This window comes from Miscanthus floridulus, chromosome 1, assembly GCF_019320115.1.
Source record: "Miscanthus floridulus cultivar M001 chromosome 1, ASM1932011v1, whole genome shotgun sequence".
Lineage (NCBI taxonomy): Eukaryota > Viridiplantae > Streptophyta > Magnoliopsida > Poales > Poaceae > Miscanthus > Miscanthus floridulus.
In genome coordinates this window covers 179,141,904-179,169,282 of record NC_089580.1, presented here as the reverse complement: position 1 = coordinate 179,169,282, position 27,379 = coordinate 179,141,904, and the positions used below count along the sequence as shown (strand labels likewise).

Here is a 27,379-nt window from a genome sequence, read left to right as displayed (position 1 = left end):
CATTGAGGAGGAGGTTCGCTGGACGTCGGCCATGGACGAGGAGGCGCCCGCCGCCGGGGAAGGCTAGCGGCATGCCGAGCAGCAGCAGCACGCTGCGAGCGAGCAGCAACACGTCGGTCAGACCGCTGAGCTCCGCACCGGCTACGTCCTCGGCGCGGCCGCCCAGGCGGTGAGCTCCGCACCGGCCACGTCCTGCTGCTCGGCTGTGGCACTCCCGTCGGCGACTGCTCGCCCGCGGCGCGCGGGGGTAACGACAGCGGCTCGTCGGCTCACCCGCAAGCCTGCAGCCGCCGTCGCCGGCTGGCGCCCGCCGTGGCCGGGTCGGGATGGAGAGAGAGAGCCGGAGCGAGAGAGGAGGAGGAAGAAGATGACATGAGGGGCTCACGTGTTGTGACATGGGAGATGAAGTATACAGTCTTCGTATACGTCTGCAGCTGGGCTCAGACTGTGTCCATACGTATTCAGTGACTATTTTTATGGAAAATGAAGAATTATAATAACATGTTTTAAAATAGACAAATAGTAATAACGTTTCGACCAACTATCGAAAACTATAATGGCACGAATCAATAAAATAAAAAAAACAGGTGTCCCCGGCCCTCTTTTTTCCCTCCCATCATCAGTATAGATGGCTTTGACTTTGAGGTTTCTGCCTCCGCTGCCTTCCCCGGCCGCCGCCATGTCCTCCACCGCCGCCCGAGCCCTAACGTCCGTCTCCCGCGCAGCCTTCTCCTGGAAGCCGGTAAGTCAGCGACGCTCTAGTGTTTAAAAACAATTAAACATTTGTCTGAAACTATGGCAGACTAACCCTCCTTGCCAGACGGGGCGCCCGCAGCAAACGCTGGCAGCGGCGGTGAGCAGGTCGGGCGTGGGGCTCCACTTGGGAGCGTGCGTCACCGCCACGCTGTTCCCGACGCAAGCTGGCGAGGGTAGGTATTTCCTCGTGGAGGGTGAGGAGGAGGCGAGGGTGGCGGCAGAGGTGTGGAACGCCGAGCCACGGTCGCAGCTCTGCACGACGCTTCGGCGAGGCGAAGGCGCCCACACGCGGGTCCGGACGGTGGAGCACCTTCTCTCGGCGATGGAGGCGCTTGGCGTCGACAACTGCCGTATCGAGCTTAGCGGCGGTGACGAGGTGCGCGGATGTTTGCCCATTTCTCACCTTTGTTTTAGTTCCCTACTTCCAATGTTAATACCTTAGGTGGGAAGGTGTTCAGTTATAGTTGTGTTTTCGATTTATGTGAAAGTGCTTAAGCAATGCCAGATTCCTTTGCTTGATGGATCAGCGCAAGAGTGGGTAGAAGCAATACAAAGCGTTGGCTTGTGTGTGGCAGAGGATGCCAATGGGCAAAAGTTGGATAAACTGGCGCCTGAAATTCATGAGCCTGTTTACCTACGGAGAGATGATTGCTTTATAGCTGCATTCCCTAGCTCGCAAATCCACATCACCTATGGCATTGATTTCCCAAAGGTATATTCATCTCTTCCTTTTGAAATAAGTAAAAAGCTAGTTCGTTATGGATATGAAACTGGATCATGTCTTATGGCCCAGTGATGCATTGTTTATAAAATTATCAATAACATTAGACCATTAGATATACACAAATAGGGTGGGTTCTTCGGTCACTATAAGTTTGAACACAGATAAATGTCACCCCAAATTGACTTTTTGGATCTGACTTTGCTCTGTGTTCATGTATGACATGATTTACTTGGAGCCTATTGCATCGTTTTGATATCCATGTTATGGCTGCCTTTTCAGTTTGCCAATGTTTTATGGCATAGGCCAAGGCAGGATGTGTCGCATCACCAATATATATCATACTCTGTTGCTCTTTTTTTTCCTCTCAAACATGCAAGAGAGCTGTGTATCATACTCTATTCCTCATACAAATAGTGTGTGCTAGAACATGAGAATTAAGGTTAAACATTTTTGTTTATGAGTTGTTTAGGCTTAGCTTTGTTCTTGTTAATGTTATGGCCATCAATTATTCTTTATGGAAGAAGGAAGAAGTACTAGTATACTATCTTTCTTGTTTGTTAGTAAAATGTCCATGCATTGGTTCAGTCTGATACCTTGTGTTGTGCTTATTATATGACATCTGCTATCATATTTTCTAACTTCTAACTGCTTTTGGACTACTATAATGTTGAAAAAGTTTCAGACTTGTATGTAACTTGAGCAAAGTGTGCATCTATTGCAGGTGCCAACGATTGGGTGTCAATGGGTTTCTACATACCTGGATGATAATATATACTCAAGCAAGATTGCGCCTGCAAGAACTTTCTGTATATTTGAAGAGGTTTACTCATACATCTAGCATATGTTTTTCATCACTTCTGTCTCCTTTTGGTAATATGCATTTGTATTCTCTCTCTTATAAGATTACATTACCTGCTATTATCCTGTATTTACAACTGTTTGGGTTCACATTTACATGTATACTTGAGAAACCTCCTTATGTAGGACTAAGTTACTTACCTAGCACATGGTTAATGCTAATTTACTTTGTCATGAACTGATGATTTTGTGATACATGGCTTTATGTTCATTTTCATCTTCTAGCGTACTCTATAACAATTGCATTATTCTTGCTTGGATAAGGACTTAAAAGTACTCCCTCCGGGCAGCTTTCTAAGGCGCTATCGCGTTTTTCTGAAAGGCCGCTATGCAAGACGCGCTGTCATTCCAAGTACTGGCGATTTGACACAAGCACTGTTTTTGAAGCGATCATTGCATGCGACCTTGACACTATTTGAGTCCTCGACCAATACAAAAACGCCGGCTGGCTACATGCTACTTTTCACGAAGCGTCACTGCAACCACATGCACACTATGGAATCAAATCCAATAAATACGAGCACTTTGGCACAGCATCACGGGCTTGGATTAATTCCTCCTTCGTATCTGGAATCCATCTCCTGGCGCCTCCGCGCCTTAGAAAACGGCCCAGAGGGAGTATGTCCTATGTTGTCCTCACAAGTTTGCTGCCTTTGTCCTGTGTGCCTTTTCTTTTCCTTGGAAGGTTCCAGAATGATTTACTTTCGCACAATTTTCTGTCCCTGTAGCACTGCTTTACTTCTTTTTTCTCCTGTTATTTTTGAGAGGTTGCAAGATCCTTTGTTATGGGGATCTGTATTAATATTTTTTTCTTTTGTTAAAGACATTTTTTGGTCATGAATCACACATACATAGTGACTCACTTCTGCTTGCTGCATTTTTGAGTTCAACAGGTTGAAGAAATGCGTGCTGCTGGACTCATCAAAGGAGGGTCACTAGAAAATGCTATGGTTTGCAGGTGAAGAGCAATATGCTGGAAAATGTTGCTTGTTTATTTACCGTTGTGTAGAACTGCCTATTAGAGGTATCCTAGTTGGCCAATTTATTGAAGGTTTATATTCTTCTGGATCTGTTGTCATGTTGTGAATACAAGACAATCCACAGTTCAGACTTATTTCAATATCCGTAGTGCAACTACAACATTAACCTTTTGTTGGTTTATTTCTTAAATATTTTATGTTAAAAATGGTTTCATGAGTAACAACCCAGATGAAATTTGTTATTAGAGTCAGTATTTATCTTTTGTATCAAATAGTTAATAATTTAATATGAACAGGTACTCTGAACTTTGAGTAAAGTTTATTTTAGTAGGAGCTTTTTATCTGTACTTCCAAGATAACTACTATGCGGTGAATACCATCTTTTGCCTTGACTAGTTTAATATGAATACATACTGCTGTTACATAAATCGCTTATTTATAAAGTCATCAACATCAAGTCAGCTAGTAGTTGACCATCCAGTGGTTTGCAGTGTGCCACGTAGTTCAACCAGCAGGACCATTGGGACTGTTGCTTCTCTTATTCCTTCCTTTCAAAACTTTGCACCTTGATGATGTTGCGACTTATGGGCTGGGAATGAAACTGTTGCATTATTTGGATTATGTATTTTCTCTCAACTATATCAGATAATCGTATACTACTTATTTGGTAATTTGACAGCATATCTGGTGGTTGGCTGAATCCACCACTGCGGTTCGAGGATGAACCTTGCCGCCACAAGATTTTAGATCTTATTGGTGACTTCTCGCTGTTTGCACAGAACGGTAACCAGGGTTTTCCAATTGCTCATATAATTGCCTATAAGGTACCTTCTTTATTCAACTTACTACTGTCTTGTTATGTGTGTGATAAGTTAACAACTGCCTCATAAGTCATAAGTTCCTTTCCTTTACTTAAAATAAAATCATAGAAGAGTCGCCTCTTTAAATTCCAGGTTCATGCTCTTCTTTTCACTAGTTAGGACAAGTACATTGCTATATGTTAGCATCTCATACTCCGTCTCATGCAGTGCCACGTAGGATTTTTACTGATAAGAGGTCGTTGTTTCGCGAAACCACCTCATGAGCGAAATGTTATATTATGAGACAACTATTGTACCATTGTATGAGTTGTGATCATGCAACTCACAACTTTACTTTTATTGTGTGCATAAATTAAGGAATTGTGAGTTACCGTGAGATAACTTAAAAGACAACCATTGTATATATTGCCTATTAAGTCGTCTTAAAATTACGTGGCACTACATGAGTCCACCTATGAGACAACACCAATGTATTTGCCTTTAGTCCTTGTAACTTTTGCATTTTTGTTTCATTATTTTTTATTTTGGATCCTACGTGTTCACTGTTTTTTAAATTACTGCTCAGTCAAATTGTTGGTTTTTGTTTACTGATACATATCTTCTTGATCATGTGATAACTAATTGTCGGTGTTTCGAGTTACTAACTAGTAAATTTCTAGTATTGCGCGTCTGGCTCGGATGGTGTGCTTAGAGGACACGAGGTTTATAGTGGTTCGGGCAGAAAGTCCCTACGTCCAGTTCGTCGCTGCGGCTCGTGTTACTAGCACTAAAAGTTTGTAGTAGGGGTTACAAACGAGCGAGAGAGGGACATGTCCCAAGTCTCTGATGTGTGTGCTCCTAAGACGTGTTAGGGCGTGTGTTTTGATGTCTACAGCTGTGTAGAGTAGTGAACCGCCCTCCCTCTCCTAGGGCGTCCTGCTTCCCCTTTTATAGACGAAGGGGAAGAGCAGGTTACACAGAGAGAAAGAGGGAGAAGAGCCAAGGAGAGGAAGGCTTTCAGGACCGCCTGGGTCTTTCTTCTCCTTTATGCGGGTCCCGCCGACACTGCAGATGGTGACAGGGACGGCTCTACGTCGGGCGCCTATTCGCCTGCTGATGCCACGCCCCAGCGATTGTCAGCGGATCGTGACGTCCCATTCCGTCTCGACGAGCGACTGCGGCGAACCAGCGTGCTGGTCAGCGGCCGTACAGGGAGTAGGCAGCATAGTGACCACGCGTCCGTCACTCTTGGTGATGTGAGTTCCTTAGAGTGACATGTCCCGGGCACGGGTCATGTTGAGATGTGCCCGCTCCCTGCACGATGCCAGAAGTTTAACCTTGGGTTGTACTTTCTGGCCCGTTGTGGTTGCGGCGGTACGGGCTTCCGTCAGGAGCCGCGCCTGAGGGGTCGGGCGAGACGGAGTCCCCGACCCAGAGGCCTGGGCGAGCCGGAAGCCCCTGACCCAGAGGTCGGGCGAGCCGGGGCACCCTGACCCAGAGGTCAGGCGAGGAGGAGCCCATGCACCTGGGGGTCGGTTGGAGCTGTAGTCGCGCTCTTGACTGCTCGGATGAATCAATGTTGATGACCATTAGCTCCTTCTCTTCGAGTACTCTAGTATTGGTCCCCGATAGTAGCCCCCGAGCCTACGGAGGAGTAGAATACTCCTTCGAAGACTTTTCCGAACGGGAGGACTCTGAGGGCCTTGACCTTCTTTCGTCGCCCACGGCGTGTCCTAGGGACAGCGATTCCCTTTCGTCGCGATCCGAACCCTCGGGGGTATAGCCATGAGATTTGGTTGGTCGGAAAAGGTCTTTCCTGTTTCCGACCCCTACAGGGGTCTGTCGTTCTGCGACCGCGTGTTCGGTCTCCTTGCGAGTCCAACTTTCCTCGAGCCCCCGCCCGTAGCAGGGGTCCGGTCGAGGATCGGCTCGTCTTCCCTCAAACGTTTTTTCCGATAAAAATGGAGGGGCTGAGCCGTGCTATGATTTCCCTCTATGGACGAATCGTGGTGCTCGGTGAGTGGGGCCCCTGGCATCCCGTTCGCAGGGGTCTGGCTTGGGTCAGCTGGTAACCGACTCCAGATTCTCAGTGGTCAATCCATATAGTTCTTCGGGTCCGTTCGACTGGTCCTGAGGGCTCTCTACCTTTCTTCGAGGGAAAAACCATGGATCGTATCCGGCCGAGACTCGAACGTGGGCTGAGATACCCGCGTGAAAGCTCTAGTTTGGTTTTGTTTAATTGATGGAACTCTAAGTACTAACCTAGTTTATCAAAGTGATTATGAGATAGGTAGCACTATTCCTAAGTGGTGAAGCAAATGAAGATCATGACATAATGATGGTGATTCTATGGTGATAATCAAGTGCTTGGACTTGAAAAGAAGAAAGAGAAAAACAAAAGGCTCAAGGCAAAGGTATAAGTTGTATGAGCCATTTTGTTTCGGTGGTCAAGATACTTAACGAGTGTGATCACATTTAGGATCGATAGCCGTACTATTAAGATGGGTGAAACTCGTATCGAAATGCGGTTATCAAAGTGCCACTAGATGCTCTAACTCAATGTATATGCATTTAGGATCTAGTGGAGTGTTAACACCCTTGAAAACATTTGTGAAAATATGCTAACACATGTGCACAAGGTGATACACTTGGTGGTTGACACATTTGAGCAAGGGTTAGGAACTTCACTGGCGGAGTGTCCGCCCGTAGAGTGCGAACAGTCCGACGGTGCCACCGGCGCTCTATATAGAAAAGACGGAGGTCAATGTAAGTGACCGGATGCTGGTCTTGGTAGGATCGGCGCGTCCGGTCAGTGGAAGCGTGAAGACATTGGCGTCGGTTTTCGACCGGACGCTGGGTCACTTAGTGATCGGACGCTGATGGGGTGCGTTCGGTCCTGCTAACGTGGCAGCGCACAGAGGAGACGTCGAGTGATTGGACGCTGGGTGTGTCCGGTCAGGCATGATCGGACGTGCCCGGTCGTGATTTTTCTTTTCTGAATGCTTACTGTAAACGACCGGACGCTGAGGTCTTGCGTCCGATCACTCCGAAGCAGCGCGTCCGGTCACAACTTAAATGTACTGATGACCGTTGAGATTGGAGAATCAGCGTTTGAAGCAGGGGACACGTGGCACACATCGTGCGACCGGACGCTGGGGTCCAGCGTCCGGTTGATCTGACCTGCACGTTCGGTCATCCCGTTTTTCCGTGGACTAAGGAGCCAACGACTCTATTTATGGGGGCTTCTATTTAAGCCCTATGGCCGGCTCAAGCTCACCCTCTTGTTCATTTGCATTGATATAGCAATCTTGTGAGCTTAGCCAAAGCCCTCCCACTCATTTCCATCATTAATTCATCATCTTTGTGAGATTGGGAGAGAATCCAAGGGCATTGCTTGAGTGATTGCATCTAAAGGCACTTGATATTCGTGTTTCGCTGCGGGATTCACTTGTTACTCTTCGTGGTTGCCGCCACCTAGACGGCTTAGGAGCAGCGAAGATCGTTGAGCGAAGGTTGGTGATTGTCTCCTGGCTCCGATCGTGGTGATTGTGAGGGGTCTCGTGCCTTCCTCGGTGGAGCGTCGAAAGGTAACTCTAGTGGATTGCTCGTGTCATTGAGTTACCTTACTTATGGGTAGGTTCTTGCGGTATCTAATTGTGTGGACGAGGTTCGTACAACACCTCTTAGCCGCCTAACCACCAAGTATTGGTCGACACAATTGGGACTAGCGTGCCGGCAAGCACGTGAACCTCGGGAGAAAAATTGGTTGTCTCTTGCCCTTTGATATTCTCCCGGTGATTGATTTAGTATTTATCTTGTGATTGTCTCACTCCTCTACACAGTGGTATAATCACCCTACTCACTTATTTATATTCTTGCAAACTAGTTGTAGCAAGCTCTTTAGTGTAATTAGAATTGAGAGTTTGCTTTGTTGTTTTAAGTTCATCTAGTGGAACTCTTTAGTGTAGCAAGTGTGAGAGCTCTTAGTAAGTAGTGACATAGCAAATTGTGTGTCTAGAGATCATAGCAACTAGAACTGTTGGATAGGTGGTTTGTAACCCTTGTAGAGCTAGAGCAAGTTTGCATTTCGCTATTTGTTATACTAATCAAATTGCTCTAGTTGATTTGTAGATTTTTAAATAGCCTATTCACCCCCCTCTAGCCATATTAGGACCTTTCACCGCGGCGCTCTTGCATCCGAGTACTGGCCGCTAGCGGCCCATCCCTTTTCACTCCTCACTATAAAGGTGCTCGGAGCGGTTGTCGAATTCCATCGGTGGCCCAACCTTCGAACTCCTGGGCTTAGACGGCCCCGTAGGAGCGTTTTTAGCTCCGTATCCCTCTTACCCTGTGTCGTGTCGTGGCCCTTTCGGGGAGGCGAAACGTTCAGGCATGTTTTTCGAGGGGGCGGCCATAGGTTGCGTGCGCACGCCCCGCGACGAGACATGGTGACAGGTCATGGCAGGCGCGGAGATCTAGGCGGACGGTTGGTTTCCTCGCACCCGTCGCCCCTCCGCAGCCACGCCGACGCCGCCAACAATTAGGTTTCCTGTGTCTGCATCTCTGCCGCCGTTGAGCTCACATTCATCCGCCCCCACCTCCAATGGATCCGTGGTGCCGTTCTAACATCACCTTCCAGCGCATGGAGGGCCTCGTCCGTCGCGGTCTTCTCCGCGTGCGGACCTCGGGCGAGGAGTGGTTGCTGCCTGGCAACGAGGATTCGCCGTCGCCGCCCGATGGCTACGTGGTGTCGTTCGCCCACTTCCACGAGCGTGGGCTCGTGATCCCCGCCCACAAATTCCTCTGGGCCCGCCCACAAATTCATCTGGGGCTGCTGCACTTCTATAAGATTGAGCTGCAGCATCTCAATCCCAACGGGATGCAGCACATGGCGGTGTTCGTCGCGCTATGCGAAGGATTCCTGGGGATCAGCTCCTACTTTGACTTGTGGAGGTATTTCTTCGCCGTCAACCTCTAGAAGAAGAAGGAGAAGGGCGGCAGGCAGGAGCTGCACATGCCGATGGGGTGTGCCAGAATCCAACTTCGGAACAATCGAGTCGGCGAGTACTCGTCCATGCGGCTCTCGACGTCTAACAAGGGGTGGCACTCGCAGTGGTTCTACCTCAAGAATGACGCCGCTGCCCCTCTGTCGAAGTTCATCCGGGCGCCTGATCGAAGAGGCCCCGAAGCAGTGGAGGAAGTGGGGCGTCCCGGAGAAGGATAGAAAGAAGACCCGAGACCACATCGGACGCCATCCACATCCTGAAGGAGAACGGACCTAAAAGGGTCGGGCGTCATAGCGGCTTACCACGCGAGGAGGGTGGCGCCGCTAATGACGCGCGCGCTCCCGCTATACGCGATGGCGTCCGAGGCGTCGTTCGACGGAACGACGCTCGTTGAGGGAACGCTCCCCAACTCCGAGATCGCGCAACGTATCAAGGAGGCGATGGAGCCTTTGCGGGACGACGCGGGTGCTGCCCTCGACTTCGTCTACCCGGTGTCGGGGCATCCTCCTAATGCGGCCGGAGCCAGGCTACGTTGTCTTCGTAAGTTTTCCTTTCTCTTGCCTTCTCTTTAATTGATTTCCCGACCCCATGAGACTAACTTTGAGAGGGGCGGGACCAGCCGAGGGACCTCATCCTCACGGATCACCCGGCGCCGTTGCCGAGGCATTCAGCCGTGAGGGCGGTGAATCGCGTCGAGGGCGAGCGGCTGAGGAAGGCGAAGGAGGACAAGAAGAGGAAGAAGCAGCGAAAGCTGCGGGCGCGAAAACGAGGGGAGGACACTGACAACGATGATGACGATGACGATGGTGACGACTACAAGGTGATGGAGGAAGAAGAAACGGCAGCCGACAATATCTAGTGGGACAACCTGGAGAACGAGGATGCGCTGACAGCCATCGGTTCATCCTTGCAGGCGTCGGGACCCCGTTCCAGGGAGGGGAGGGTACGTCTGGGGAGCCGGCGGAGGCGGGTCATTTCGACGATGCCTCCCAGGAACCGACAGAGGAGGGACGTACTGTCGGCCTGCCCCAGGCGCCAACAGAGGTGGGCGGCTCTACCGTCACGCCCGAGGTGCCAGCGGAGGTGGGCGGCTCTGTCGTCGCGCCCCAAGAGCCAAGGGGAGTGGGGCGTTCCGCTAATGTGCCCCAGGAGCTGCTAAGGGCGAGCCCCTCTGCCCAGGAGTAGGGGGTGGGCTCGAAACAGCCTCGTTCCGACGAGGCGGAGCAAGGGTCGGGGGGTTCGTCCCCCAAACGCATCTGCCGCCCAACGGCGCTGAGGTGAGTTATCAATTCCTCTGTTTTTCCTGTTTTAGTCAGATTTCGTCATGACTTGTGTTTTTCGTCCCTTGTAGCATCGGCAGGCAGCGGAATCCTTTGGCATTGGTGCCAAAGAAGAGCATCGCCCTCCAATCGGGGCGGCGGCTGTCGGCTGGTGTCGCGCCTGTTTCGGGTGGGAACGACGCTAGTGTGACCGCATCGCCGGACGGTCAAGCGCCGTCCACGGTGGCGCCTATGCCCTCGGCGGGACGGGAGGACGCGGGCGTTCAAGGGGCGCCTTCGGAGGCCGCGGAGCAGCCGGTGACGGCCGCCATACCGCTGCCGACGGCGGGGTGGATGGCGCTGCCGAACGCGCTCGTGGCGCCGACCGTGGTGGGCGCGACGCAGCCGTGAAAGCTCTAGTTTGGTTTTGGTTAATTGATGAAACTCTAAGTGCTAACCTAGTTTATCAAGATGATTATGAGATAGGTAGCACTACTCCAAGTGATGAAGCAATGGCGAAGATTATGACAATGGTGATGGTCAAATGCTTAAACTTGGAAAAGAAGAAAGAGAAAAACAAAAGGCTCAAGGCAAAGGTATAAAATGTAGGAGCCATTTTGTTTTAGTGATCAAGACACTTAGTGAGTGTGATCACATTTAGGATAGATAGCCGTACTATTAAGAGGAGTGAAACTCGTATCGGAATACAGTTATTAAAGTGCCACTAGATGCTCTAACTCATTGCATATGCATTTAGGATCTAGTGGAGTGCTAACACCTTGAAAATGTTTGTGAAAATATGCTAACACTTGTGCACAAGGTGATACACTTGGTGGTGTTGGCACATCTACAAAGGAGGTGGTGTTTGCAGGGTTGAGATGGATTCGGCGCTTTCGGGAAAATGGAATGCCTATTTTCTATTGCGTCGGATGTAAATTCTTGTGGTTGGCACATTAGAGCAAGAGTGACGAAGTTAGAAGTGAAAACGAGTTATCGTGAAGACGCTGACGTCGGTCAACTGACCGGACGCTGGGTCTGAAAGCACCGAACCCTGGCAGCGCGCGTCCGGTCAGGTGTGGCAGAGGTCGCCAGTTTCGTTGTTGCACCGGACGCTGGACCTGAGATGCACCGGACGCTGGTTTCTGCGTTCGGTCAAACTGACGAGTCTGTACAGTACCTAGGGCATTGCACCGGACGCTGGTCTGTGTCCGGTCAAGATGGACCGGACGCGTCTGGTCGAAGAAATACGTCTCGGGGAGCTTACTGGAAACGACCGGACGCTGAGATCCAGCGTCCGTTCACTTTGTAACTGACGCATCCGATCATGTCATGACTGTTAAGATCAAACGACTCTTGTTGAACGAAGGATGATACGTGGTTTACATCGGTTGACCGGACGCTGGGTCTAGAGTTCGGTCAGTATGACCGGAGCGTACGGTCAGAGCGCGTTTTGCCCAGTGAAGGGGTATAACGGCTCTATTTGACTGGGGCTCTATTTATAGCCCCATGGCCGGCTCAAGGGAGCTCTCTTGCACATTTTCATTGACATAACAACCTTGTGAGCTTAGCCAAAGTCCTCCCACTCATCTCCATCATTGATTCATCATCTTTGTGAGATTGGGAGAGAATCCAAGTGCATTGCTTGAGTGATTGCATCTAGAGGCACTTGGTATTCGTGTTGCGCTACGGATTTCGCTTGTTACTCTTGGTGGTTGCCACCACCTAGACGGCTCGGTCTAGCGGTGGAGGATCGGCACGAGTTGGTGATTGTTTGTGGCCGTCTCCGGTGATTGTGAGGGGAGTTATACCTTCTCCGGCGGAGCGCCGAAAGGTAACTCTAGTAAATTGCTCGTGTCATTGAGTTACCTCACTTGTGGGTCAGTTCTTGCGGTATCCAATCGTGTGGACGAGGTTTGTGAAACTCCTTTTAGCCGCTAAACCACCAAGTGTTGGTCGACACAAAGGGGACGTACCGTGTTGGCAAGCACGTGAACCTCGGGAGAAAATCGATTGTCTCTTGTCTTTTGCATTCTCCCGGTGATTGGCTTAATTTTCATCTTGTGATTGGTTCATCCCCTACACGGCGGTATAATCACCCTACTCACCTATTTACATTCTTGCAAACTAGTTGATACAAGCTCTTTAGTGTAATTAGAATTGAGAGCTTGCTTTATTAGTGTCATTCATCTAGTTTAGCTCTTTAGAGTAGCAAGATTGAGAGTTCTTAGTGAGTAGTTACATAGCAAGTTTGGGTGCCTAAGTAATCATTGCAACTAGAATTGTTGGATAGGTGGCTTGCAACCCTTATAGAGCTAGAGCAAGTTTACATTACGCTATTTGTCATACTAATCAAATTGCTCTAGTTGATTTGTAGATTTTTAAATAGGCTATTCATCTCCCTCTAGCCATATTAGGACCTTTCAAGCCGGTCGTGACCCCGTCGACGCAGGTGGAGGTGGCGGCGGCCGTGACAGATGGGTCACAGCCGGGCGCAACTGCATCGTCGCCTGAGGCATCGGCGCGACCCGTGCCATCGGCGGACCAAGCGACGGCGCCTGGCGTGGGCCGGACGGAGGGGGACGCGGTCGAGGGGTCCCCGGGAGTTGTGCTGGGAGAGAGGTTCGCTTCCGCACCGCTGACCCCTTCCGTCACTAGAGGGGGCGTCCCAGCGGGGACGTCGTGGTGAGAGGCGTCGGCGGCGCTTGGGGCCGGCAGGGAGTCGTCCCTGACCTTGATGTCGGTGGACAGCGGCTCGCCCGCGCGGGGTGAGCCCCTGCTCCAGTGGATAGATCCGCAAGATCCGGCGTCGACGCTTTTTACCCTAGACGCCGCCGCACAGAGCATAGAGCGGGAGAGCCTCGACGTAGGGATCGTGTCCGTGCTCGAGTCCTTGGACCATGCCACGGGCGCATTGCGCGACGTTGTTGTTCCGTCCGGTCGGGTTTTGCTTGGTCCTGCTTCTTGCTCTTTTCTTCCTCTATATGCTTTTTGTATCCTGACCATCATCTCCATGCAGTCCCTTATAGCTCGCAGCCGGGGGAAATCTCGATTCCTTCGTCAACAGAAGGAATTATGGGACCGCCTCGTCGAGGAGGCGTGGCTACGCGGGGAGGTGACAGCTCAGCTCGTTGCCACCCAGCAGAGGGTGGTCGAGCTGACTCCCCTCGCCGAGGAGGCGGCCAATCTTCGGTCGCGGGTGGTCGAGGCCCGTCGGGATGCTGGCGAGGTCGAGAAGGCGTTCGAGGCCCTGTCGGCAAGGTCGCGGAAGGATGACGAAGAAGCCGCCAGGGTAAGGAGCGGGATGAGTTGCTCTAGAAGGACGCCGAAACCCGCTAGCGGATCCTTAACCTTCTGGGCGAGGTTGAGAAAGAAAGGGATTTGAAGTTGGGGGCTGAGGAGAAGCTTGCGGCCCTGGAGAAAAGGGCGAGCCTGGATGCCCCGGCGGTCGCTCGGCTGCGTAAGGAGCGGGATGAGCAGATCTAAACCGCGGAGAGGCTCTGCTCGAAACGTGGCACGACTCACGAGGAGCGTGACCAGGCCTGCCAAGCGCGCGACGCGCGTAGCAGAAGGTCGGCTCCCTCCAAGCCGAGCTCGAAATGGAGACGAACCGAAAGCTGGAGGCTGAGAGCGTTTCTGTCAGGCTGGCTGTGGATCTCACCGAGGTGAGGAGAAATCTTCAGGCGGAGAGTGACGAGCTCGGTATCCTGAGCGCCGCCCTCAGAGTGGTTTGCGACGACCTTGTGGTGGTGCGGTCGGAGGGGACCAGCTCGTTCGCGGCTCGTGCCGTCGAGATCACGGCTCGGGTGCGCCAGCTCGAGAGGAATGCCCTTCGCGCTGGGGTCAATCAGTCCTTCGCGATTGCTCGTTCTCATTATGGGGACAACATCGATCTGGAGTCGATGAGCCACGGCTACGCGCTCGGTTATGAAATCCACAAGCTGGAGGAGATGGAAACGGCGGTGGCTCCCCTTTCGTAGGACCTGGCGGACAGGATAGAAGGCATAGTTCTCCCTCGGAGGGGCTAGTTAGTTAAATAGGTTGGTCGGTCATTTTTGTAATAAGCGAACAAGTTCTATCCCTTTTGTTTCGTTTGAACAAGTCTGTTCTTTCATTTCTGTTTGAAGAAATTTGTTCTTTCTCCCCTTTTTATGTGTAAAAAGGGGTAAAGCGCTCCGACCCTTCCTGTTGTTAAGATTGTAGAGCTCGAGATGCGGGTGAAAAACTCTGATCACACTGGTAAGTAAGAGTGCCGTAGCCGCTAGGGCGTAGGTTTCTAGCAGTCCGACCAGCCTTACTCAGTCGTTCGTTTCCGCAAACCTTGCCTCTAGGTTTTTAACGTGAGAAAGGGGTCGGGCACGGTGACTATTTCGGAAAGGGTATATATATACCCTTATCAGTCCCCGAGTGAGACTTGACCCTTTGCCATTGTCGGGGTCAGGTGTCACTAAAGATCTAGAAGACGATAGCGAAACTGGTAGGAGAAAAGCGTTCTTTTGTTTCAGAAACGTTATTCTTAGTTTTCGTTCGTACCCCCTCCTTAGCATCCGAGCCATCGTTCTGCGACCGCGCATTCGGTCTCCTTGCGAGTCCAACTTTTCTCAAGCCCCCGCGCGTAGCGGGGGTCCGGTCGAGGGTCGGCTCATCTTTGTGATCGCCACCCCGTCCGCGGTTTCCGCAATCGGAGGGGTTGAGCTAACGTCACTTGCCTCGATGGCTCGAGTGTCGCACTCGGTGAGCTCAGCTAACGGGCATGTCCAAATGGAAATCCGGGTCCGTCGTTCGTAACGGGGTCGACATAGCCCTCATGTGGCATTCCACTGCTCCTTAATCTCGCTTCCCGGTAGAAGCTCGAGTCGTTCCGGAGACCGACTTAAGTGGCCCGCTGGCCTCCCCTCGATGGAGATTCTGTGGAACGAGAAGGTCGAGATGACCCTGTCCGCTTCTGTGTTTTCTTCCCTGGCTCTGTTCGACGCGAGACAGCCTCGAGCCCTTCACGGGCCGGCCTTCGAACCTCGGTCGGTCGCCGCTCATATCGAATGAGACGACTATCACTTTGTGACACGACGCGAAGTGTTGTGATGCAATAATTGCATATGTGATGCTTAGATGTATGAGAATGGATGAATGAATGATCATGCACTGGAAAAGTTACCTCGATGGCTCGAGTGATGGGTTCGGGGAGCTCTTATCAGATATGTCTGAGTGGAATCCGGGTTCGTCGTTCGTGACGGAGTCAGCGTAACCCGCATAGGGCATCCTGCTGCTTCTTACCTGTCTCTCGGCAGCAGCTCGAGCCGTCCGATCGACTTGGGTGACCCACTGGCACAGGACTTACCTCGATGGCTCGAGTGACGGGTTAGGGGAACTCTTACCGGATATGTCCTCATGGAATCTGGGTCCGTCGTTCGTGACGGAGTCGGCATAACCCGCATGGGGTATCCTACTGCTCCTTACCCATCTCTCGACATCGAGCCGTCCGATTTACTTGGGTGACCCACTGGCATAGGACTTACCTGCGGAGATAGAGGATGAGATTATCTCGCCCAAGAAATTAGTTAGACAGATAAGCCAAGCGTCGAACTTGTAATAAATGGACAAGTTCTTAAATTTCGTTTTGGCCCTTTTCGTCGTTAAGGCTGTAAAGCTCGTGGTGCGGGTGAACAAACTCTGATCACGCTGGTGAGCAAAAACGTCGTAGCCGCTGGGGCGTAGGTTTCTTGCAGTCCGACCAGTTTTACTCAGGTTTGTTTCCGCAACCCTTGCTTCTTGGTCTCAACGTGAGAGAGGGTTGGGCGCATATAATGTTTGCCAGGTGGATATACTCTTAAACGCGTACCGACTCTTTCCGTAGTTAAGGCTAAAAAGCTCGTGGTGCGGAAAAAACTCTGATCACGCTGGTGAGCAAAAACGCCGTAGCCGCTGGGGCGTAGGTTTCTTGCAGTCCGACCAGTTTTACTCAGTGTTTGTTTCCGCGACCCTCGCTTCTGGAGCTTAACGTGAGAAAGGGTCGGACGTAGAGAATGTCTACCGGATAGATATGCTCTTATCAGCCCTCGAGTGAGGTCTGACCCCCTGCCGTTGCTTGGGGTCCGCTGTCACTAAAGATCGTGGAGTTGATAGTGAAACTGATAAGAGACTCTACGTAAATTAAGGGTAAAAGTGACGTAAATGTTCGATGTTCCAGGCATTGACGAAGACTTCGCCGTCGATGGTCTTGAGCTTGTAGGTGCCTGGTCGGAGCTCATCCGCGATGACGTACGGTCCCTCCCACGGTGGAGAGAGCTTGTGGCGATTCTTGTTGCTCTGGACGAGGCGGAGCACTAGGTCCCCGACGTTGAAGGCTCGACCCCATACTCGACAGCTGTGGTACCTGGTGCAACGCTTGCTGGTACTTGGCTGAGCGGAGGAGGGCGACGTTGCGCGCTTCATTTAGCTAGTCATGGCATCCTCGAGGGAACATCTCGTCTCCTTGTTCGTCGTACGCCCTGACCCTCGGCGCTCCATAATCGAGGTCGGTCGGGAGGATTGCCTCGGAACCGTAGACCATGAAGAATGGTGTATAGCCTGTAGCCCGGCTAGGGTTCGTCCTCAGGCTTTAGAGCACCGCGGGAAGCTCCTGCGACCCATCGTCCGCCAAACTTGTTCAACCGGATGAAGATCCTAGGCTTGAGGCCTTGTAGGACCATGCCGTTTGCGCGCTCGATCTGCCCGTTCGTGCGGGGGTGCGCCACGGCAGCCCAATCGACGCGGATGTGGTATTCATCGCATAATCAGGAGGAACATCTTTCTGGTGAACTGCGTGACATTGTCCATGATGATGGAGTTCGGGACCCCAAAGCGATGGACGATGTCAAGGAAGAACAGCACGACTTGCTCGAACTTGATTGCGGAGAATCGGTCGAGCGTCTATCCACTTTGTAAACTTGTCTACGGCGACAAACAAGTGAGTATAGCCCCCGGGCGCCCTCTTGAGAGGTCCAACCAGATCGAGCCCCTAGGCCGCGAACTGACCACGTGATGGGGATCGTTTGGAGCGCTTGGGCCAGCAGATGGGTCTGCCGAGCGTAAGTATTGACAACCTTCACATGTGCGCACAATCTAGTTCAGCGTCGGCTACTGCGGTCGGCCAGTAGAAGTCTTATCGAAACGCGGTTCCGACCATGGTCCTAGGCGTGGCATGGTGCCCGCAGATCCCACTGTGGATCACTTAGCAACTGCTTCCCTTGTTCGATGGTGATGCAACACTGCACGATCCCAGTGTGGCTTCGCCTGTAGTGCTCGCCCTCAATAAGGACAAAGGATTTGGCGCGACGCGCGAGTCGCCGAGCCTCCATTTTGTCCGTCGGCAGCGCCTCACGGAGGTGGTAGTCGAGGTAGGGCGTCCTCCAGTTGGCCAGAGGGTCGGGCTCTGTCACTGGATCCTTGTTAAACTCCATGACTTTGGGGTCGGATGGAGCCGCTGGCTGGTTAGCCCCCGAGCCTAGGGCAGGCAACCCGTCACTGGTTTGTTCCAGCTCCTCGTAGCGGACCGAGGGCTTGTACTGATCGCTGGCAAAGACGCCCATCGGCATCGGCTCTCGATCGGACACCGTTTTCGCCAGCGCGTCGGCCGCCTTGTTGAGACGCCTCGGGATATGACTGAGCTCGAGACCGTCGAACTTATCTTTCAGCTGGCGGACTTCTCGGACATATGCAGCCATCTTGGCGTTGTGGCAGCTTGACTCCTTCATGACTTGGTCGATGACCAGCTGGGAGTCGCCTCGGACGTCGAGCCATCGGATACCCAACTCGATGGCGATGCGTGCGCCGTTGATGAGTGTCTCATAATCGGCCATATTGTTGGAGGGGAAATTGATGCGAACCATGTACCTCATGCGTACCCCGAGGGGCGAAGCGAAGACCAGCCCCATGCTAGTGCCTTTGTTCATCAACGATCCATCGAAGTACATCGTCCAGTACTCTTGGTCGACGACTGCTGGCGGCATTTGGACCTCGGTCTACTTTGCAACGAAATCGACCAGCACTTAGGGACTTGATGGCAGTCCTAGGGGCATATGAAATGTCTTGACCCACTTCGCGATTCTTCCTGTGGCATCCCGGTTTTGGATGACCTCGCCGAGAGGGTAGGACATCACGACCATTACCGAATGCGACTCGAAGTAGTGACGCAACTTCCTCTTGGCGACAAGGACAGCGTATAGGAGCTTCTGGATTTGGGGGTAGCGAGTCTTAGAATCGGACAAGACCTCACTGATGAAGTACACGGGATGCTGCACTTTGAGGGCGTGTCCCTCTTCTTCTCGCTCTACCACCAGGGCGGCGCTAACCACTTGCGTGGTGGTCGCATTGTAGAGCAGAAACGGTTTCCCGTCGGTCGGAGGGACCAGAATCGGGGCCTTCGTCAGAAGCTGCTAGACCGTGTCAAGCGCCTCCTGGGCCATCGGACGTCCATTCGAAACGGTCGGCCTTCTTCAGAAGCTGATACAGGGGGAGACCTCGTTCGCCGAGGCGCTGAGATAAAGCTGCTGAGCGCGGCGAGGCACCCTGTAACTCGTTGTACCCCCTTTATGTTCTGAATCGGGCCCATCCTTGTGATGGCCGAGATCTTCTCCAGGTTGGTCTCGATGCCACTGCTCGGTGACGATAAAACCTAGCAGCACACTCCTTGGGACTCAAAAAACGCACTTCTCGGGGTTGAGCTTAATGCCGTTTGCTCGGAAGTTTCACGGAAGGCCTGCTCTAGGTCGGCTACGACCTGGTCAGCCCTTTTGGATTTGACCACGATGTCATCCATATAGGCCTCAACGGTCCGTCCGATGAGATTCCCCGAAACACTTGAGCATGCAGCGTTGGTACGTAGCTCTCGCGTTCTTCAGGCCAAACGGCATTAGTGACGTAGTAGAATGATTCGAACAGGGGTGATAAAAGACATCGCGAGCTGGTCGAACTCTTTCATCGCGATTTGATGGTACCCGGAGTACGCATCAAGGAAGCAAAGGGTTTCACACCCTGAGGTCGAGTCGACTACTTGATCTATGCGTGGCAAAGGCAACAGATCCTTTGGACACGCTTTGTTGAGACCCGTGTAGTCAACACACATTTTCCATTTCCCACTCTTTTTTCATGCAAGAACGGGATTGATTAACCACTCAGGTGGTATACTTCCTTGATGAACTCGGCCCCCAAAAGCTTCACAATCTCCTCGCCGATCACCCTACGTTTCTTCCTCATCGAAGCGACGCAGGCGCTGCTTTACCGACTTGGAGCCTGGCCTAATCTTCAAGGCGTGCTCGGCGACTTCTCTCGGAATGCCTAGCATGTCCGAGGGTCTCCACGTAAAGATGTCACTGTTGGCACAGGAGAAAGTCGACAAGCACGCTTTCCTATTCGGAGTAGGAAAGCGTGGTGCCAATACGCACCACTTTGCCCTCAGAGCCGCTGGGGTCTATGAGGACCTCTTTGGCGCCTTCTACAGGCTCGAAAGACCCGGTCGACCGCTTAGGGTCGGGCGTTTTTTCGACGATCTCCTCCCTGATGGCCGCAAGATCTTTGGAGGCGACAATTGGCGCGGCGTGTTCGCAGCACTCGACCTCGCACTTGTAGGCGCGCTAGGAAGGTGGTGCCGATGGTGATGACCCCTGCGTGGACCCTGCATCTTCAACTTCAGATAGGTGTAGTTAGGGACAGCCATAAACTTCGTATAGCATGGACGTCTTAGGATGGCGTGGTGGGTTCTATGGAACCCGACCGCCTCGAAGGTAAGGGTCTTCGTCCTGTAATTAGTCGGATCTCTAAAGGTGACGGGCAAATCGATCTACCCAAGTGGTACGTCCTACTTTTCTGGCACAATGCTGTGGAAAGGCGCCCCGGTCGACCGGATGCGCGCTCGGTCAATGCCCATGGCGTCGAGCGTTTCAGCGTACATGATGTTGAGGCCGCTGCCTCCGTCCATCAGCACTTTGGTGAGCTGCTTCGTGCCGATGATTGGGTCGACCACGAGCGGATATCTTCCCGGCTATGGGACGCTTTACGGGTGGTCATTCCGATCAAAGGTTATGGCGAACTTCGACCATTGAAGGAAGGTAGACGCGGCCGGCTTGGCCATATAGACCTTGCGGGGCACAAGCTTCTGGCGGCGCTTGGAGTTGTAGGCCGCCGACCCTTCGAAGATCATGAGGTAGCCATCCAGTGTTGGAAATCCACTGTCCTTCCTCTCGGCGTCGTCTGCGGTCGGTTTGGGCTCCTTCCTATGCTCCCCTTGTTAGAGCCTCCGGACAAGAACTGCTTCATGACGACGCAGTCCTTGTATAGGTGCTTGACGAGGAAAGCATGGTTCGGTCATGGCCCGTCGAGCAGCTTCTCTGAAGTGGTTCGGGGTACCCTCGGCGGGCTTTCGACCCTCTTTGCGGTCGGTGGAGGCCATAAGCGAGCCGTCGCATCGCTGCTTGTTCTTCTTTTTGTTGAGACAGAGGCGCCTCCGCCGGCGTTCCTCGTCCCGCTTTGCCTTGCTTTTGAGGCAGGTCGAAAAATCGCCCCGCCGCTTCCTCGCCTGAGGCGTGGCTAGTGCGATAGTCGAGAAGCTCCTTGGTGGTTCACGGACCCTTACGTCCCAGCTTATGAACCAGGGACTCACAGATTGTCGGTACGAAAAGTGACCAACACGTAAATATTTATAATTTTACCGTACGTTGTTGTCGGTGCAGAAAGTGACCAACAAGTAAATATTTGTAGTTTTGCCAGTATGTTGTGATCAGAGGTGGTCTAGCACTCAATGACATAGGGTTTATACTGAGTTAGGGCAACGTGCCCTACGTACAGTTTGAGTCGGTCGATGACTTTATTCCTAAGCCTAGATGCTCGAAGTTTGCAGTGAGGGTTACAAACAAGAAGAAGAAAGATGGGAGGTACAAGAGGTCCGGTCAGAAGGGCCTGAGAGCGACTAGGAGCTTCGCTATGTGCTAAGTGTTCAAGCGTGTGTTTGAGGTTCGAACCTAGCGGTTTTGTGGTTGTGAACTAGTGAACTTGATCGATCTAGTGAATCTGAAATCACTTGAATGTTGAGAGAGGGCGCATCCCCTTTTATAGATGAAGGGGATGGCCTTACAAGTGAGAGGAGAGAGTACGTATGCTTCTAAGTCTTGTTGCCCACACCGATGGGTACAGGATGATGGTAGGTGCCCACAACACTGTTGGATGTCGGATGCATGTGGGAGGTTCTATCATTTTGTTCGGGTATGGTAGATGTCGGTACCTGTTATACTGTTGATGCCCAGAGGCACGTAAGGAGTTTCACCATGTTCACTCGGTACTGTAAATGTCGGCGCCCACAACACTGTCGATGCCTAGAGACATGTAGGGAGAGTCTTTCCATATGGGAGTTAATGACGCCCACAATACTGTACGGAAAATGTCGGCGCCTACAACAATGTTTGTGTCAGGGAGGTTGCAGAGTACTATTTCTGCAGGTGTATAAGGTACGGTCTTTGGTATCGTGGTTTGACTTGTGCGCTTTGCCTTGCTTTCTCCGTTCGTTCCCTGGTCCCTTCCAAGCGGGCGTCCTTTGGTCGGTTGGTCCCAGTCGGCTCTGATTGTGCCAGTCGGAGAAGAGCAGTGAGCAGGGTTTTTGCGTACCCTGGTCGGAGACGTGGGGTCGGAGTCAGAAGTAGTGCTTTGGGCAGGCCTTTCGGTCGGAGAGGTTGTCCGGAGGCGGGCTAGAGACCGAAGTGAGCCCTCCGATCGGAGAGGTGGGCCAGAGTCGGAAAACGGGCGTCGCTCCTCGGCTAGACCTTTCGGTCGGCGATTGGATCGCCCTTCTGGCCTGTTGTCCAGATACTTAGGGCCGGCCCATGAGTTGCGCATTGTCTGCTTGAGCCGAGCCTTTGTTGGGAAGCCGGTCCTGTGAGGGGCCCTAGGTTTATGGACCCGATAGTTGTAATCGGATGTGGTCTAGCACTCAATGACACTAGGGTTTATACTGGTTCAGGCAACGTGCCCTATGTCAAGTTTGAGTCGGTCAGTGACTTTATTTCTGACTCCAGGTGCTCGAAGTTTGCTGTGGATTACAAACGAGAGGGAGTGAGATGGGGGTGTATCAGAGGTCTGGTTGGACTCCGGACCAAAGGGCCAAGAGTGATGGGAGCTCCGATGTGCGCTAAGTGTTGCTCTGTTCGGCTTTAGAGTTCTAGAGCCGAGCAGAGAGAATCGGAATGATCTGTATGTTGTTCGTTGGAATCGTTGGTCGTCCGAATCGATCGTTGTTTTGATCGATCGTTTTTTTAGAGCGCATCTCCTTTTATAGATGAAGGAGGCGGCTTCACAAGAGAGAGGCAGTGAGAGAAAGAGAGTATGTGTGCTACCTAGTCTTGTTGCCCATGCCATCGGGTACAAAACGGTTTGTCGGCGCCCACAACATTGTTGGTGTCAGGATGCATGTGGTTGGTTCCATCGTCTTCTTCTGGTATGGCAAATGTCGGCGCCTACCATACTGTAGGATAAATGTCGGCGCCTATAGCATTGTTTCATGTTCTGACATGTCTGGAATGTTGCGGATCATCCCTCTAACACGGTCTGACAGTACTGTCCTGCAGGTGTGCAGGGTACGGACCCTGGTATTGCGGTTGACTGGAGCGCCCCGCCTTACTTGCTCTGTCCGTTTCCTGGGTTTTCATCGAGCGGGCGTCCCCAGGTCGGTCGTTCCCTAGTCGGCTTTGGCCTTCCGGTCGGAGAAGAGCTTGTAGGCAGATGTTTGGTGTACTCCCGGTAGGAGAAGTGAGTCGGAATTCGGAGGCGAGCGTCGTCCCTTCTCGGCTAGGCCTTCCGGTCGGAGAGTCGGAGAGGCGGGCTGGAGTCAGAAGCGACGACGGTCGGAGAGGAGCGTCGTTCCTCCTTGGCCAGGTGTTCCGGTCGGAGAGGCGGGCCGGAGTCGGAAGCGAGCGTCGTTTCCTCCTTGGCCAGGCCTTCTGGTGGGAGAGGCGGGCCGGAGTCGGAAGCGACAACGGTCGAAGAGGAGCGTCGCTCCTCTTTGGCCAGGCCTTCCAGGTCGAAGAGGCGGGCCGGAGTCGGAAGCGACAGAAGCGAGTGTCGTTCCTCTTTGGCCAGGCCTTCCAGGTCGGAGACCGGATCGCCCTTCTGGTCTGTCATTAGGTTTTTGGACCGGCCCAGTGAGTTGCACGTCGTTCGCAACGTCGTCTGCTGGGCCGAGCTTTTTGCTGGGAAGCAGGTCCATGAGGGATCCTGGGTTTATGAACCCGACACAGGTGGTCCCAGACAGGAAAGCTCCTATAACAGTCGGCGTCGGTGACGTTGGGCAGCTCGTTGCATTGCTAGGAGAAGCGACGGCTGTACCCACGAAGAGTTTCCCCGGAATTCTAGTCGGCAGTTTTTCGAGATCCCATGGGTTCCTAGGATGCGCGTATGTGCCCTTGAAAATTTCTCACGAAGATCTCTTTTAGGTCCGCCCAACTTTGGATTCGGTTGGGCGGAAGATGTTCCAACCACGTTCGTGCCGAATCGGCCAGGAACAATGGAGGGTTGCGGATAATGAAATCGTCATTATCCGCTCCACCGGCTTGGCAAGCAAGCCGATAATCCTCGAGCCACAGTCCGGGATTCGTTTCCCCAGAGTATTTTGGGATGTTGGTCGGACGATCGGTACCACGGTAGGAAGGCGGCAGTTGAGGATGTGTCGGCCAAAGGCCTGAGGTCCCGGCAAGTCGGGGCTCGGGCTTCGGTCTTCGCCGCTGTCGTAGTGTCCGCCACGACGAGGGTGGTAGCCTACGGCTAGCCTCCTCCCTCGCATCGCCGCGGATACGCCTGCGAGCGTCGAGGGTGTCGAGCACGTCACAGTGGAGGCCGAGACGTTCATGCACCGGGACGGCGGCGCGCGGCCTGCCGCTTTGCTACGCCTGGTGGACTGACACGTCCCTGTTGGGTTGCTCTGAGGGCACGCGCTGGCTGGCGTCGAGCTTCGCGTCGTCAGGACAGCCAGCTCTCGGCCTATTGCGCCGCCGCACGCTCGAGTAGTGTGCGAATCTCGCGATGGGCCCGACGATCCTCGGGTGTCGTGGGCCCCGGAAGCCCCCAGAGCAAGGCCTGCCGCAGCAGCGATGTTCTTACTTGCCCGGGTGAAGTGTGGGAGGGCTTCAGTCGTCCTCAATGATCCTTCGGTTCACGTCGCGGGCGACGGCGCGTGCACGCCCACCGTCTCCGTGGCGCTCGATCTCTCGTTCGAGCTCCGCGCGTTCCAAGCTCGAGCTAGAGTCATGCTTCCTCAAGCTCTTGGTGCCGGGCCTTCAGCTGCTCTACCCACAGGCGAGGTACCCCGAGGGGTCATGGCTCCCACTTGTTGGAGTCTGAGTTGGAGGGCGGCTCCGATTCTCCTGCGATGAGGTTGTGGAAAGATTCTGCGACATATTCGGTCATCCCCATGAACTCGTCGTTTGTGGGGAATGGGGGCGTGTGTTGCGCCACAAGGTGGCCAACGGTCTCGGCGGCGTTGCGCAGACCGAACGGGAGCGCTGTCGGGGCGCTCCGAATGAGGTATTCCGGGGAAAGCGGCTTCTCCGGCAAGCTGCGTCATGACGTTGGCGAACGAGAAGGTGAGGCAGTCTAAGTTCTCCCGGGACGGTCGGGGTCATAGGAAGGCACCGAGCTGGCGTTCTAGTCCTCCCGTAATCGAAGCCGAGGAGCTGGTCGCTCCCGGGGACGCGGGCCTCCGGTGTGTGTAGCCGCAACTCCTCAAGCGCCTCGGTGATCACGTCGAGGCCTGCGGAGTGGAGAGTTGGACGGCGACGGGAGCCTGCACCAACTCTGCCCCCGTCGTGACGATGAAGTCCAGGTTTCCGAAGCGCACATGTGCGCCCAGGACCTAGCTGACGCCGTGACTAGCCATCCGGGGCCTAATGTGGAAGTCGAGACGCGCAAAAAACCCCTACCTGGCGCGTCAACTATCGGTGTTTCGAGTTACCAATTAGTAAATTTCTAGTATTACGCGTCTAGCTCGAATGGTGTGCTTAGAGGATACGAGGTTTATACTGGTTCGAGCAGAAAGTCTCAACGTCCAGTTCGTCGCTGTTTCTCGTGTTACTAGCACTGAAAGTTTGTAGTAGGGGTTATAAACGAGCGAGAGAGGGACATGTCCCAAGTCTCTGATGTGCGTGTGCTCCTAAGGCGTGTTAGGCCGTGTGTTTTGATATCTACAGCCGTGTAGAGTGGTGAACCGCTCTCCCCTCTCTTGGTGCGTCCTGCTTCCCCTTTTATAGATGAAGGGAAAGAGCAGGTTACACAGAGAAAGAGGGAGAAGAGCTAAGGAGAGGAAGGCTTCCAGGACGGTTCCACGTCGGACGCCTGTTCGCCACTGATGCCACGCCCTAGCGTTGTCAGCGGGTCGTGACGTCTCATTCCGTCCCGACGGGCGACACGGCGAACCAACGTGCTGGTCAGCGGCCGTACAGGAAGTAGGCAGCATAGTGACCACGCGTCTGTCACTGTTGGTGATGTGAGTTCCCTGGAGTGACATGTCGCGGGCACGGGTCATGTTGAGATGTGCCCGCTCCCTGCACGATGCCAGAAGTTTGACCTTGGGTTGTACTTTCTGGCCCGTTGTGGTTGGCGGCGGTACGGGCTTCCGTCAAGAGCCGCACCCGAGGGGTCGGGCGAGACGGAGCCCCCAACCCAGAGGCCGGGCGAGCCGGGGCCCCCGACCCAGAGGTCGGGCGAGGCGGAGCCCGCGCACCCGGGGGTCAGTTGGAGCTGTAGTCGCGCTCTTAACTGCTTGGATGAATGAATGTTGATGACCATTAGCTCCTCTTCGGGTACCCTAGTATTTGTCCCCGGCACTAATAAAAAGCTTGATTTTCATCAGATCTTGTAACACGTTGGTGGTCATTTTGTGTTGATTTCTCACACGTAAAGTCGGTGTCTCATTTGAGGGGGTTTCATTTTGCACTCTCGCCTTTTATAGTTTTGGCTGACTAGTTCCTTTATGAAGTTAATTTTCAATCCCATTTGTAGTGGTTGGTAAAAAGATCATGTAGTTCATGACAGTGAATACTCCAGACACTGACTTCATATACCGTTAATGGATTTTCAATCCCATTTGTAGTTGTAGGTAAAAAGATCATGTAGTTCATGACAGTGAAAACACCAGACAGTGACTTCATATACCGTTAATAGATCAGAGGCATAGTAAAAGTTAGGCCATAATTATAGTTATCCCAAAGGGTACATCAATAACAAAGAGTACCGTTACTGTGATTTCAACTAAAGCCTTGGAAGTTGCATCGACACTCATTATCCTGATGTGACCTTATGCTACAGACCACCTGCTTTTTTTTTGTTTTGTTTTGTTGGCGCATCACAAGCTCATGCTTTCAAGCAGCATGTGGTTCTGAGATAATAATGTTTGTCTGAGGCCATAGCATATTCTCTGCGTACCCTTTTTGTGCAAGAAGATTCTCTGGCTAAGAGAAACGGATTGTAAATTGGTTTCCTAGTTTTTCCTTCTACTGTTGTCTTGTTTATGCTAATCCTTGGAGCTCTCTTGTGGCACCTGAACTTAACTTTTTCCTTTTCTGTGACAAAGGCTGGTCACGCGCTGCACACTGATTTTCTCATCCATCTGTCTGGAAAGAACACTGTGGACCAAGAACAACTTGCTGGGCAATGTTCAAATGTATACGGCTCCTATTCATCTTATGTTCGGTAGTGGTTAGAAAGGCACATTTCAGGACAAGCACCCGGTGACCCTTTATGATTCGTAGGGTTCTATTGTGACATTCATTATCCTTCAGATTCGTAGGCTGCAGCAGCAACTCTTTGCCTTTCAGAAAAATGATTTTGCCGACCCGTGTGGAGTTTCATAAAACTTTGTATGGAAGATCATTTTTTCCATCATACTTTTAAGTTTGCATGCAGATGCGGCCGGGCCGTGTCTGTTCTTTTGATAGCTGAACACAGCTGGGGTTGGACGCGCCAGCAAGCAGTGTGTCTGCAGAGA

General features: G+C 52.6%; 1 protein-coding gene across 2 annotated transcripts; it reads left to right on the top strand.

The window, feature by feature from the left end:
- The first annotated feature begins 614 nt into the window (after positions 1 to 614).
- LOC136549755 (probable UDP-3-O-acyl-N-acetylglucosamine deacetylase 1, mitochondrial) lies at positions 615 to 27,379 on the top strand. 2 transcript variants are annotated; one of them, XM_066541162.1, is made up of 7 exons: positions 615 to 742; positions 821 to 1,132; positions 1,262 to 1,468; positions 2,202 to 2,300; positions 3,232 to 3,296; positions 3,998 to 4,142; positions 26,966 to 27,366. In XM_066541162.1, the coding sequence occupies exons 1-7, from the start codon at positions 629 to 631 to the stop codon at positions 27,086 to 27,088; spliced, it is 1,065 nt and encodes a 354-aa protein (XP_066397259.1). In that variant the 5' UTR covers positions 615 to 628; the 3' UTR covers positions 27,089 to 27,366. The 2 variants fall into 2 exon arrangements, with proteins under 2 accessions (XP_066397259.1, XP_066397266.1); XM_066541169.1 differs by lacking the exon at positions 1,262 to 1,468 and having other exon boundaries at positions 26,966 to 27,379.

What these genes read in the sequence shown, in the direction of transcription:
- LOC136549755 (XM_066541162.1), top strand. Translation starts at nt 629, where the DNA reads ATGGCTTTGACTTTGAGGTTTCTGCCTCCGCTGCCTTCCCCGGCCGCC. An exon ending in AGCTTAGCGGCGGTGACGAG is followed by an intron (nt 1,133 to 1,261) that starts GTGCGCGGATGT and finishes AAGCAATGCCAG; the next exon opens with ATTCCTTTGCTTGATGGATC. An exon ending in GAAAATGCTATGGTTTGCAG is followed by an intron (nt 3,297 to 3,997) that starts GTGAAGAGCAAT and finishes GTAATTTGACAG; the next exon opens with CATATCTGGTGGTTGGCTGA.